Source organism: Grammomys surdaster, unplaced genomic scaffold (genome assembly GCF_004785775.1).
Source record: "Grammomys surdaster isolate TR1022 unplaced genomic scaffold, NIH_TR_1.0 264, whole genome shotgun sequence".
NCBI lineage: Eukaryota > Metazoa > Chordata > Mammalia > Rodentia > Muridae > Grammomys > Grammomys surdaster.
In genome coordinates this window covers 6,643,094-6,656,765 of record NW_021604705.1, presented here as the reverse complement: position 1 = coordinate 6,656,765, position 13,672 = coordinate 6,643,094, and the positions used below count along the sequence as shown (strand labels likewise).

Here is a 13,672-nt window from a genome sequence, read left to right as displayed (position 1 = left end):
CTCTCTCTCTCTCTCTCTCTCTCTCTCTCTCTCTCTCTCTCTCTCTCCCCCTCCCTCTCTCTCTCTCCCTCTCTCTCTCCCTCTCTCTCTCTCTCTGTCTCTTACACACACACACACACACACACACACACACACACACACTCAGAGAGAGAGTTTCTGTTATATCAGAAGTAATGACAGGACTGTCACTACAGGATGACTAGTGAAACCACCTTTTTCAACTAAAGTCTATGAAGCATGTTTTGTTTCATCTTTTTAATAAGGTTTACCTGCAAATCTATATATGAAAGTCTAGTTTGGTTTTGTCGCTGTTTTTATCTTGAAAGGTCATCATGCTTTTGTGTAATCGAGTTTTGACCAAAAGCCATATATAATTACCAAAAAAAATTAAGTTAAACAATTTCATCACTACCATTTAGTTTATTCTCAAGGTTCTGAAAATGACAAGTCATTTTCTTCAATTGTATAACTTCAGCAGAGTTAAAAGATTGATCCAGTAGTAAGGTCCGCTGTTAAATTTGTCCACAACTGTGTCTTGCCTGAGGTTATTCACTGATAGTGATAAAGTAAATTCATAAAAACAACAACAAAAATCATTTGTCACTAATTAGAAAGTAAGTATCTTGTGTGTGCCAGGAAGCAAACTTAAGGAAAGCCTGCATTGCCCTGATTAATTCCATTAATGGAGCATCAAGATGACCTAGAGCTCTGACTTCCTCTCCAGACCAGCACTCCAGGCTACCCGCCAGCAGCTCTTACGATGGTTTTAGAACAGCTCCCGCCTCAACAGGCTCCAGAGTGCACACGGAATTTAAAGGCCTTCCATGCTACAAAGCAAACTAAGTTGAGATACGTAAGATAAGATACCTGGGAATACCACAGTGCATATATGCAGATCAGAGGGAAACTTCCAGGAGTCAGTAATTTCCTTGCACAGTGTGGTCTGTGATCTGGGGACTCAGCTCAGAGAACCAGGCATGCACGACAAGTATACTTAGTGCCTTTATATACTGAGATACCTCACCACTCTCTGATTTACTCTCAATACCGTCAACACACTCAGTGTTCTATGTCCAGGCCTTAGTCAAGTCATAACCTGTTGCATATTCTCTAGTATCTAACCTGATTCATTCCATGGAAAAAATACTTTTTCCATGAATCTTTCCTCAATCGTATCCTCTGGAAAGGAATGCTTCCTTCTCAAAAGTTCATCATATTTGTTTACATATTTCATATCGCTTATCACTTGAATCCATATCATATTCAGTGCATACATAATTGATATGTATATTCTAATTGTGTTGTTTTAATCATTATATTTTATTTATATTTTAATGTCTTAATCAAGTTAAATTCATAATTCATGGTTAGTCACATGTCTGCCCCATAACCATGTAGCAGAATGTTTTCCATGTATAAGACATTTAAATAATATCTATCTTCCAAATGCTAGGCATATAAACAATAAAGGAAGCATATATTTCTAACTGTATTTTTTTGCTTTGTGACTTGCCACTGAAGCATAACAAATGCAAATATTTAATGAAAATATGTCTTACAAGCCATTGCCTTGAATCATCAAAAGAGTATACTGTGGCCCCAAATTAAATTTTACTAAAAATTTAAAAGTTTTATGCACACATGCACATACACACCCCTAACTACAATATGATTCTGGCCATCATTGATAAAAACATATAATACTGTGATCTTATTGATTATAATTCTATAAATGGCTCATTTAAGTGGTTGTAGAATCCAATAAAAGTTTTGGTTGCAAAACTAAAATAATTCAGGGAACAAAGAATGGCCAAATGAACACAACAACTACCAATCATCATTAATGCTATTGACACAATCTCATTAAAAATAGAGTATGCAATCCTATTTTTTAGGGATATTTAAATCATGTATTCCTTTTTTTCCTATTTTAAGTTATTTTGGAGTGTTCTCAGACACAATGCACCAATAGCCCATTAACAACTGACTTCCAGATGAACTATAGAGTAGAAGGTACCAGAACTCCTCAAATGAAAAATAAAAAAGACCATAAAACTTTGCCTACGACCTCAACCACATTCTGTTTACATTCCCTTTTTATTTTATTATTATTATATCTTCATGTTATTTAACCCCACTCAGAGAACAATTTGCATTCTATTCAAAATACAATCAGAACATAAAACTACTCAAATCAAATCTTCTGCAAGCTTAAAAAAATTCAGCTCCCATTTGATATCTAAACATAACATATTCGCTTTGTGATTTGTTAAGATATTATCATATTAGGCTCAATCATGTGAAATCAACATTTTCTAGATTAGAAACAGATCTTGAAAGTTCTATATTCACATCCAGTCCACACATTTATTACAATGTTGACATCAGTTTAAAATGTTTCATATTCCCAACTATATATTATATTCTCCCCAAATGAAAACATACAGAAGCAGCCAGGATGAAGAATACAAATAGATTCATATGTATCATCTGCATATAACTCAACTCATAGTGGATCAAAGACCTGAAAATAAATCTAGCAACAGTGAACCTGATAGAAGAGAAAGGGGGGAATAGTCTTCAACTCACTGACACAGCACAAGACTTTCTTAGCACAAGACTTTCTTAGCACAAGCACTAAAATCAACAATTAATAAATGGGACCTCATAAAACTGAAAAGCTTCTGCATAGCAAAGTACAGTACCATTTGGGCAATAAAAATGGACAAAAACATTTTAACCATTTATACATCCAATAGAGGGCTAATATCCAAAATACCTAAAGAATTCCAAACCCTAAATGTCAAGAAAATAACACAATTTTAAAAAATAGGGTACAGATCTAAAAAGAGGATTCTCAAAAGAGGAAATACAAATGGATTGACTTAAAGACATGGACACCGTTCTTAGCCATCAGGGAAATGAAATCAAAACTACCCGTCAAAATGGCTAAGATCGATAAAACGAGTGACAGTTGGGAATGGGAAGGATCTGGTGTAAAGGGCACACATAGCCATTGCTGGTGAGAATGCAAACTTGTACAGCCACTATGGAAATCCATCTACCTCAAGATTCAGCTATAGTGTTCTTGGGCACATACCCAAAGGTGTTCCATCCTACCCGAGACACTTGTTCAACCATGCTAATTGCTACCTCTATGAACAATAGCCAGAAACTGGAAGCAACCTAGATGACCCTTAACAGATGAATGGATAAGGAAAGTATGCTATATTTATAAAATGTAGTAATTAGCTATTTAAAAAATGAAATCATGAAATTTGCAGGTAAATAGATAGAACTAGAAAAAAATCATCCTGAGTGAGATAATCCAGACTCAGAAAACCAAACATGGTATCATTTTTTAATTCAAAGACTTTCCTGGTTTTCCGATCACACTGTGACATTTAGTCCCTTCTCCTTAGTCCCCAGTAGCAACCTGTTAAAATACTACTTTACTCTAGGCCCTTACATGTTAAGCTAGCAGTTACTGATTACCTGAGAATTATTTTATCAGTACTAACGGCAAACACACCTATATGCTTCTGCCTCATTCTTCATCCCTTTTCTTTTGGTGGTTAAGCAGGTTACCTAGGTAACTGACATAAACACATCTTCTGAGAACCCACACATCAGTGAGGAGTCCTCTTTAATAACTTCATTTCTATGGATTCATCTATGCGGCTATAAGCGACTCTCAGCAATAAGGGAAGTGTATCTTCTTTGGTTATAGAAGATGCACCAATGGTATGGACATGTACTAACTGAAAACTGAATTCCAGGTGATAATAAAACCTTTGGAAATTTGAAGATAAGTATCCATTTTCTTAAATGCAAATTTATTTCAGTTAATAGTATCAAAATGAGAGTTGGGTGGGGTCGAGAATGCCTATTATCGCAAAATTTGGAAGGCTTAGAATGAAGATCACAAGTTAGAAGCAACTTGAACTAAGTAATTTCAAGTTAGCTCAGGCTACATGGTAAACCTTGTCTCAATAAATAAATAAAAATAAATAAACAAATAAATAAATAAGAAACAAACAAATCATATAACAATAATATCAAAAATCTGGTACGTGAGAGCACCAGTTTTAAAACTGAAGCAATGTCCGTTCATGCCTAACAACAAGTAATGCAGATATTAAACACAGTGAATATAGGCGTGCGGCTCCTACCTTCAATTCATATCGTATTTCATACCGCAGTTTCAGAAACGTTGCAGAACTATGTTAGGATTGTCATTTGAGAGAATATTTTATAAAAATAAATTTACAATTGATAGGGAAAAGGAAAGGACAAAAGCAAGGAAGGGAGGGGGGATGAAGAAAGACAGGGAGAGATCGAGACAATAGTTCACTGGCCTACATGACACAGCAGGCCTCCTGTGTGGACCACAATGCTTTGGTTTCAGAACTCGGACTGTTAAATTAAAGCACTCACCTCAGTTAAATGAGGATTGGGGTTAAAACCACAGAGGCTACAGACGGTGCTTTGACACTCAGTGCATGTGTTAAAATTGGCCTTTTCTGGAGTGTGCAACAGAAGTTCAGTGGTGTTGCAAAGAGGACAGATGGTTTTAGAGAGGCCTTGTGCTGGACTTTGAGCTGCAGAAGTTAGTGGTGGTTGCAGAGGTTTTCCAGTTACCGTTTGGCTTATCGGTTTCGTAGGTTGTTGAGCTGAAGGTTTTGCCAGGCCTGGCTGTTGGTGGAGCTTTGCTGGGGTGGGTTGTTGAGGTTGGGGCTTTGCTGGGGTGGGATGTTGAGGCTGGGGCTTTGCTGGGATGGGCGGTTGAGGTTGGGGCTTTGCTGGGACAGGCTGTTGAGGCTGGGGCTTTGCTGGGGTGGGCTGTTGAGGCTGGGGCTTTGCTGGGGTGGGCTGTTGAGGCTGGGGCTTTGCCGGGACAGGCTGTTGAGGCTGGGGCTTTGCTGGAATTGGCTGCTGAGGCTGGGGCTTTGCTGGGGCTGGCTGTTGAGGCTGGGGCTTTGCTGGGACAGGTTGTTGAGGCTGAGGTTTTGCTGCAACAGGTTGTTGAGGCTGGGGTTTTGCTGGAATGGGCTGCTGAGGTGAAGGTTTTGTTGGACCTGCCTGTTGAGCTGGTGTCTTTCCAGGTCCAGATTGCTGAGCTGGAGTTTTTGTAGGTCCAGATACCTTAGCTGCAGTCTGTGGGCCAGGCTGTTGAGCTGGGAGTTTTGCTGTCCCTGGCTGCTGGGCTGGGGACTTTACTGGCCCTGGTGGAAACTTTCCATGACCAGGAGTCTGAGCTAGAGATTTTGGCCCAGGCTGCTGCGATGAGGTCTTCTCTAATCCAGCCTGCTGAGCCTGGGGCTTGGCTGTCACTGGAGGTTGTGCTGGGGACTTCCCTGTCCCTACTGGTTGAGCTGGGGACTTTGCTGACACTGGCTGCTGGACTGTGGCCTTTGCAGGTCCAGGCTGTTGGGCTACAGGTTTTCCAGGACTTGGTTGCTGAGCTGCTGTTTGGGCTGGACTCTGCTGGGAAGGTTTTACTGTGCCAGGGGCTAGTGGCTTTACTTTTTCTGCTTGCTGTGAAGATGCTGACTTGGGAGAGCGATCTTGCTGGATCACTTCCTTCACCGGTCCTTGCTGTTTAGGGATCGACTTGGGTGATGGTTGCTGTAAGGGAGGTTTTGTGATTCCTTCCGGTTTCCCTTGGTCCTTCTGAGCAACTTTTTGTTTCTTTGTAGTTTCCTCCTGGGATGCCTCAGAGTCTGATATCAAATCAAAAGGGTTGAATTTATTTACAACAGAGGAGACAGCACTTAAAGGGTTAACATCTGAGAAGAAACCAGGCATCATACTAGATTTGTATTCTTCCTTAAAATCAGTTCTGGACTTGGATTCTTTCAAGCTAATAGTGGACGGACTCCTTCCAGGCAGCTTCTGCTCTGACCTAAACGTGTCCGTAGTTCTGCTTTTACTGAGACCAGGCTGAGAGGGACGCCCGGGGTCCGGTGGCTTTCCTGGTTGCTGTGGAGCCTGACTACTATCCAACTCTTGTTTCCTAGAAAATGACAATAGTGGAAATTAATTCAAATCAAACTAATATTTAAAACTATTGGATTTATTTCTGTAACTCAAACATACCTAGACACAATTTTTGTTGCAACCTATATTCACTGTAAAACTTTTCTTGTCCGTTACTTTTAAATGGGTAGAAAATTTCAACAATGTAGCAAAATCTTCTTGTGGGTGGTTATTATTTGTTAAATAATAAAAACATGCATACATATACTTACTAAGCTATAACATATAGGGAGGGCATATCCTGACGAAACCTTATAAAGATTTGTATATCACTTACTAAACTTGTATCTTTGTATGTTAATTGCCAAACAACTTTTCTTGTGCAAGGCCAATATTACTTTATCTTTTTTAATAGTTAATTATTAATATGAAGTTTTTATGCAACATCACAGATGAATCTTAAAGTAGCTTGGGATATAACTGATAGCCAGACAGCATGATACTGGCTATGCGCCCATTTTTGGAAAGTGCTATGACTTTCCTCAGTGGAGGAAAATATGGGACAGCTTCATTCAGTGTGTATTACACTATTTATTGTCACAACTGTAATTTTAACAATTATCACTGACATTGCTAGAGAGCTGTGACAAGTAGCTTTACAAGACAATTATTTTTTTAAAAAACATTATGTAACTATGATAAACTTTAAGTGATTTGAATTGAATAATTAAAACTAGGTATGCTAAATTTGAACAAACCATTTTTGTCAACAACAAAAGTAGAACTAATTGCATTCTACACTGTAGCTGTGGAGAAAACCAGATAAGTAATTTGTTTTACTTATGTCATTTTACATTTGGAAAACATATATTTCTCTTTGAAAGAAACATGGAAAAAGAATTAATAATTTGGAAGCTCCTGAAATATGAAACAATCATAATACAGGTTAATTTTTTTTTATTCACTTCAAACGTGGCTAGTTAGGGGCACAGCCACATATTTTCAACCTTGTGCTAGTTAATAATTTTATTCAGAACTTCCTTAATCCTTCAAGCGTAAATCAGGATCTAAGAGAGAGCTGAAAGAAATGGAAAGTTATTACCTGTAGCTAAGATTCAGAAAGAAGATAAATTTTCACTAACATATATGCATAAAATGATGTAATAAAATGCGTGAATATGGTAAATTGTAGCTCACTGGTACAGTATCGGACTGGCATGTGCAAGGTGATGCAATTGATCCCAGCACTATATAACATTAATGCTAAACAGTAATAGGAGAGTGTGGGAAGGTTCTCCCAGGAAAGGGTTTTTTAAAAGTAAATATGTTATGATGTTTCTAAAGCTTTCATTTAAAAAAAGACTAAAAACTATTTCCAGGGTCATTTTCAAAAACTCTAGGATATATTTTTTTTAATCACTGCTGCATATTTACATTTGAACATATTGCAAATGCTTCCTTACAGACTCTCGTCTGTCCATAGGAAGGAAGAAGAATGAGCCACAGTACCTAACTGAAAATAGGTTATTTCCAAACAGATACATTGAATAGGGTTTACCATTATTCTAGAAATGTTCCACATTCAATTAGTACAATGCAAAACTCCACTGAAAAGAGTCCTCATAGATTTGCTTATCTAATAAGTAATTATTTAGGAATTCCACTATACTGCACCTTTGTATGTGGTCCTTGAGAATTACCTTTAAACAAAGGCCAAAAAAAATCTCTTTTTGATTTTATTTAATTGGAATTTTCTGAAAATAGTTAAACTTATCTTAATCTGTATCTTGTGATACAGTTTATTCATTTAACCCTATGTATGTGTAAAAGCAAGTGAAAAAACATGAAAGAAACTTCACAAATACTGAATTTTTGTGGTAACAAAAGACACCAAAATTGAATACAAACTGCATGTGACATACATTATATTTATATTATAACTGCATAAACACACCACAAAAATTAACTTATGCTGTGTTAAAGACGCTTCCTGCCAGAAAAGACTTACATAGCCATAAAGACTGGTCGGAAATTATAACTTGGTTTTAATTGCTTTCAGTATATAAATTAAAGGTTTTTTTAAAAAGGCAAATAGAAAGAAAGCCACAAAGAGAACAGCATGACACCAGACAAAGCTGTAAAGGTGCCTGAGCAACTGTTGTTTCCTGAGCTGCTTGCTGTAACAAGCATTCTGCTAAGAATGAAACAAAATGTAATCTGTGTCTTATCCACTGAACTGGAAGCTAGAAGGACACGTGTCACTCATCTTTTCTTTTGGAGAATCAGACCTGGCACCTTGGAGAAGAGCATTAATCTTTGATAAATCAATGAGACACGGATGTGAAAGCCGAAGAATGGACATATCAGGTTTTGGTTTCTTGAATTCTTCTAAAGGTTTTCTAAGATTTAAGTGGATACTTTCTTTGTTCACTTAAGAACCTGGACTTGACCTATTATTTGATATTTAAAAACAACAACAATGACAACAACAACAAAAAACAAAAGAAACAAACAAAAACCAGTTGAGGAGATGGCCACTCAGCAGGGGAGGCTCAAAGGAGCACTAAAGGAAATCGTCGATTCACAATTTTTATCTTCTATCACAGGAGTTGCTGAAAGCCACCTCATATCACAAGTTCAGGAATAAATTGAACAGTAGTAATAAAATCGTCTTTCACTGGGTCTTCATTAAATCAACATCCTGACCAATTTTGTTTGTAATCTTATTCTGATTTCAGCTGAAGTTATTCGTGTTTAATTCCTTTACTTTTTTCATTTTTACTATTGCCATTCCCAGATTAGAATGTTTCTGTCATAAGTTAGTAGAGAGACTGTTTCAGATAGAAGGATATTTCAGGCATATGCAAATATATTAATGGGAAAGCAGCTGGAATGATGAGATGTTTTTAAATGTAACACAGAAGTCAATGACAATTTGGCAGTGCTGAGTCACATAAAATATTCTATATCAGAAACAAAAATAACCTTAGAAATATCTACTCACTTCTATACTGGAGAGGATATGGGATTTCAAAGGCTAAGAGAATAATTTAAATCACGAACCTAGTTTTTAAAAGTCTGGCCTCCGCCCTCGTAATGAGGATGCTGCTAGGCGGATTCACGCTCACTTATCCATATATAGAGAAGCATACATTTGTATCAAAAGTATTTCTAATAGTGAATAATACAACATACATCTGTGGCCATACTGAGTGTTTTCCATGGCTGGCATGGAGATATGTGTGCTTTATATTTGTCACACTTATTATTATTAAAAATCCAGCAAAAACAAACAAATAAAAACACTGTGAACTTTTGGATCATCCTCAAAAATGACTTGCTGAAACAGGTAAGACAGGTCTTATTATATTCCTTAGAGGCAAAGAACCTGAGACACACATGGGTTGTGAGATGCATATTAATTTGCTGTGAGTCATATAAAATCAGTGTGATAAGAATCTGAGTCTTGGGGCTGAAATCCTTACTTCTCAAAAGTAAAGTAGAATAAACAAATTCTGCCATTCTTAAATGCACATCTCTTAAGTTCTTAAAATTTGAAATAATTTGGACCTTCTATATACACATATATTTAATGACTATTATCCTGAGAGTCTAAGTGATTCATTATCATGCAGATGCATATTTTCCCAAAAATGTCTTTTATAGCAATATTTCAGCAAAATATAAATGTGTAACAAAAATCAGAAATTCTTTGTGCTTATCTTTTGCAAACTGTTACCACTTGCAATTTAGGGCACAGATTGCCTAATAATAATCATCCCAAAATGTAATGGGAAACTCTGAAAGTATACTGCAATACACATAAAACATAAGTAACATATATATAGGCCGAATTCTTTCTTCAGCCTTTGCTGTACAGAAGCAGGATAGAAATGCAAACACCAATCTCACTTTCATTTGTATCTATGCTAGACCTGTTGCATGAACCCCTCTGGAAAGATGATGGATCTGGCTAATGAAAGCTCTGCTCCTCATTGTTATCCTAAAAACAACAGACTAAATGCACACTTGAGTTTTTTCCAAAGTCAGGATTCCAGCAAGTAGAGAAAACCAGCACATCTTGCAAAGAATTTTTTTAAAAAGGCAAAAACAATACTAGTTTTAAAACAAGTACATTTCAAATTTGGGGGCTAATTTGTATGCTACTGTTTTCTTTCAAATTAAATAGGGATTTTTACCTGACAAATTCCCAATGTTTCAGATAGTACATGAAAACAAAATCACTATCCTTCAGAAATTTAGACGGCTCCTATGTTATGCATTATGATGTTTGGCAAAACTACGCATTTTTATCTGTATCCTGGCAGCTTAGTTGATTTTTTTTTCAAGTTTATGAAGTAGAGTATTCTACACCTTTCACTACCTCAAGTCAAGATTGTGGAAGTCCTGTCAGTTGTGTCAAAGGAGGTTTCAGGACCATGGATAGATATTTTTAGGATTTGTTTACAGTAACAAAGGCAGAGAAAACAAGATTATACCCTCACGGTCCTCTAGATAGAAAATAACTTATTCATTAGGAAAGGGGAAAATGAAAAGCTAGAGAAGAAAAGAATATGTTAATAGTACAAATTAGCTGTCATTTATTTATTTATTTTGTTTTTAAGTGTGTATTGAAACCTAATCTTAAGGTAATATAAATTCCCATGTTCTATAAACTGAAAGTCATTCTTTGCACTAAAAAAGAGCAATGGTTTTAAACTAGCATATGCTAATTCAGAAATACATGTACAGCACCTGCTCTGCTGTGACCAAACCATCTGTTTAATGTCACAAAATATCTTAGGGCCTTCACTGAATATAAAAGGTATATTTATTCTATGCTTCTCACCTAGGCAGCTCATGTTCTCAGGGGACAGGTTGGGAAGGGAGGATCAATCACCTCCAGGGGGCTAAGGGAATTGTTATAAGAATATTTACACATCAGTCGCAGAGAAAAAGACCTCAGAACACTAAGGAGGTTTAAGCGTACAGGTAAACAAGCAACCCAATTCTGTCCATTTTTCACCACGACTGTGTTGTATTAATGGAAGATGTCCAGAATAGTAAAACACTGTAGGGCGTCTCTCCACACCAACCTAGAGGAAAAGGTTGCAATAGGCCAAGGGGAGGGGGATCACAACCTAAAAATCACAATTCCAAGAATGCAACCCACGACTATCCCACCAGAAACTCTACACTGCATCATTTTTATTCCGCCCATCCAACAGCTTATGATTGCCTTATCGCCACCCCATTAGGGAGAATAAAATGAAGGGAGGCGACATATATGTACCACCGTGCGGGCACATACACGTACGTGCACGGGAAGCGGTATATATATGCTTGGACCTCTCCATCATACTGTGCGTGCCTGTGCATGGAGGGTGACTCCGCAGCGGCCGCGGGGACGCTTCCCTTGGGCAGCCCCTGCGCCCTTGACATGACAGCAGCGATCTGTCTCCTCTCCTCCTCGCTCAGCTGGCTCAGGTCCGCCTCCATGCCGGCTGGGATCCCGGGGTGCAGGGCGCTCCCCGACCCGCCAGCCCCGCCTGCGGCCGCCGCCAGCCCTTCGGGGAGCCCTTCCCCTTCCAAGCTCGCCTCGTTGCCCATGGCTGGGCGGGACACGTCCCGGTGCAGAAGCCCGCGGCCGTCCGAGCCCCGCCAGCCGGGGTCCGCCCCGGAGCGTGCAGGCTGTCCAGCCCTGGGGGCTCCGCACCCTCCCGGCTGCCTGGAGAAGCGGCGTGAGCTCAGGCCGGTCGGCAGGCTTTGCCGGCTGCCGGCAGCTCCTCCATGTTGGACAGCGCCAGGGAAGCTTCTCACACCCTGCCTCCCGGTTGCCTCCTCAGCGCCGGAGCAGCCCAGAAGCAGCGGAGCTCGGCCAGCCCGGCGCGTCGACCCCGCCCCGCGCCCCGCCCCCTCGCCGCGCCCGCACTGCGCGTGCGCCGCTCCGAACAGGTGATGTCCGCCACGCCTACCCGCTCTGCGTAGCATCGCGCGTAGACGCCTAGGCACCGACTTAAAGGCACCAGAAGATGCCGTGCTAAAAGGCCGGGCGAACTGTGGACACTTCTTTCAGGCATATAGCAGGATGCCTCAACCTGAGTTTTAGCGAACTCAATTTAGGGGGAAGAGAGCGGGAGGGAGGGGTATGTTTGCAGCTTTGCCTCCTGGGATTTGTAGTTTCCTTTTTTTCTTTCCTTCCCCCGCCCCTTGCGCTTCCCCCGCCCCACCCCCCGACTGTTGAAAGGATTTTAAAATTTCCTAGAAAAGGTTCAGGTGAACCTTTCCTAAAGATGAAGGAGAAAGAAGCTGTCTAGTTTTTGAAGAAAATTTTCCAATATGAAATGAATTGGCCCTTATTTTAAAGAACTTTCCCACAACCATTAGACTTTTTCAAAGTGATACACTAGAAAATTGGTAAGAATTTTGAATGCTTGCACTTTGCGCTGTTTCCTCAATAGATTACACCAACGTAAAAAATTATGGGAAATTATTCGCCAAGGGAACAACAGATTTTTAAGTATGTTGAAGTTATGAGAAACTTCTAAGTCATGTTTTCAAACCTTGTTGATCCTTTTTACTTTTAATTTTACAAATGTAAAGAGAAGAGAAAAGCCCAATAGATAAATCTCGTTAATCAGCTGCTTAGCAACAAAGATACCTACATGTTTAGTACCTCGCCACCATATTCCTTCTATTCTGGTATAATTATTCCAATATTGCTGGGTCTGAAACTCGAAATTTGCTATGTAATGTTTTCTTATAAAGTGTATTTAAAGTCTCAACTTTTGAACTTATAAAGATCAAAAGCTAAGAATAAGAAGTTAAACTAATGCACAGATATGAATGAACATGAACTCACAAAATTAATTTTCAAGTTTTGGCAAAACTCTATGTAATAGATACAGACCTTCTAGTTTTAAAATAGAAAATGAGGCTCAGTTACAACAATCTGTCTAATGTTACTAGACTAAACGACAGCTACTCAACAGAGAAAATTGCATTATTTGTTATGTCATTGCAAACTGATTGAGCTTTTGATTCTCTCATAATATATTAGGGATGTGACTTCCAAAGTCAGAACTGCAATTCATTCATTAAGATAAAGAGAATGTTTTCACAAATTAAGCCCAGGCAATCAGACTTTTTGATAGTCCTAGAGGCAAATAGAATATGTTAATACGTTAAAAGTGGGAGTTTATTTCAAAGAAGAACATAATTAGGCACAATCCTGCATCTTGTAGTATTTCTCTTTCAGAACTAGCAACTGCACAGAAAATCAGTGTCATCTGTAATCCAATGGGAAAAAGGAAGATTCATATGTTAACTATTTCTCAAATTTTGAGAAAAGAAAATATTTGATGTATACACAACTGCAAACAAAAAACCTTCGAACTGTAGCTTTGGAGAAATGATTAAGGTGAGAAAATACCCTATTAATTTTCATATACTTCTGCGGATGGAAAGGAACCCAGGAAGTAGTAAGAAAAACATCAGATGATGATGTAAGAAAATGAGTAACTAATAGGTAGGAATAATATATGGCTCGTTTTGGGAAAGTGTAAATTCCCTTTCTTTTTTCCACTCTTCCCCTAGAAGATAAACTCCACCAGAAAATGAAAAATGAGTTGCACGGTAGGAAAATAAATAGACTGTTAAATGAGAACTTAGCAATGAGGATATGTTTGGAGTG

The 13,672-nt window shown here is 38.6% G+C and overlaps 1 protein-coding gene across 2 annotated transcripts in view; it reads right to left on the bottom strand.

The window, feature by feature from the left end:
* Positions 1-11,589, bottom strand: part of Pclo (piccolo presynaptic cytomatrix protein) — a 340,751-nt gene extending 329,162 nt beyond the window's left edge. The window contains exons 1-3 of one of the 2 annotated variants that reach the window (XM_028776071.1): positions 11,351-11,589; positions 4,790-6,016; positions 4,438-4,702 (exon numbers count right to left, since the gene is read on the bottom strand). In XM_028776071.1, the coding sequence (XP_028631904.1) occupies positions 4,438-4,702; positions 4,790-6,016; positions 11,351-11,589 (1,731 nt within the window). The remainder of the gene's footprint in view (positions 1-4,437; positions 4,703-4,789; positions 6,017-11,350) is intronic. The other variant, XM_028776072.1, reaches the window with a different exon arrangement.
* Between the last annotated feature and the right edge of the window lie 2,083 nt (positions 11,590-13,672).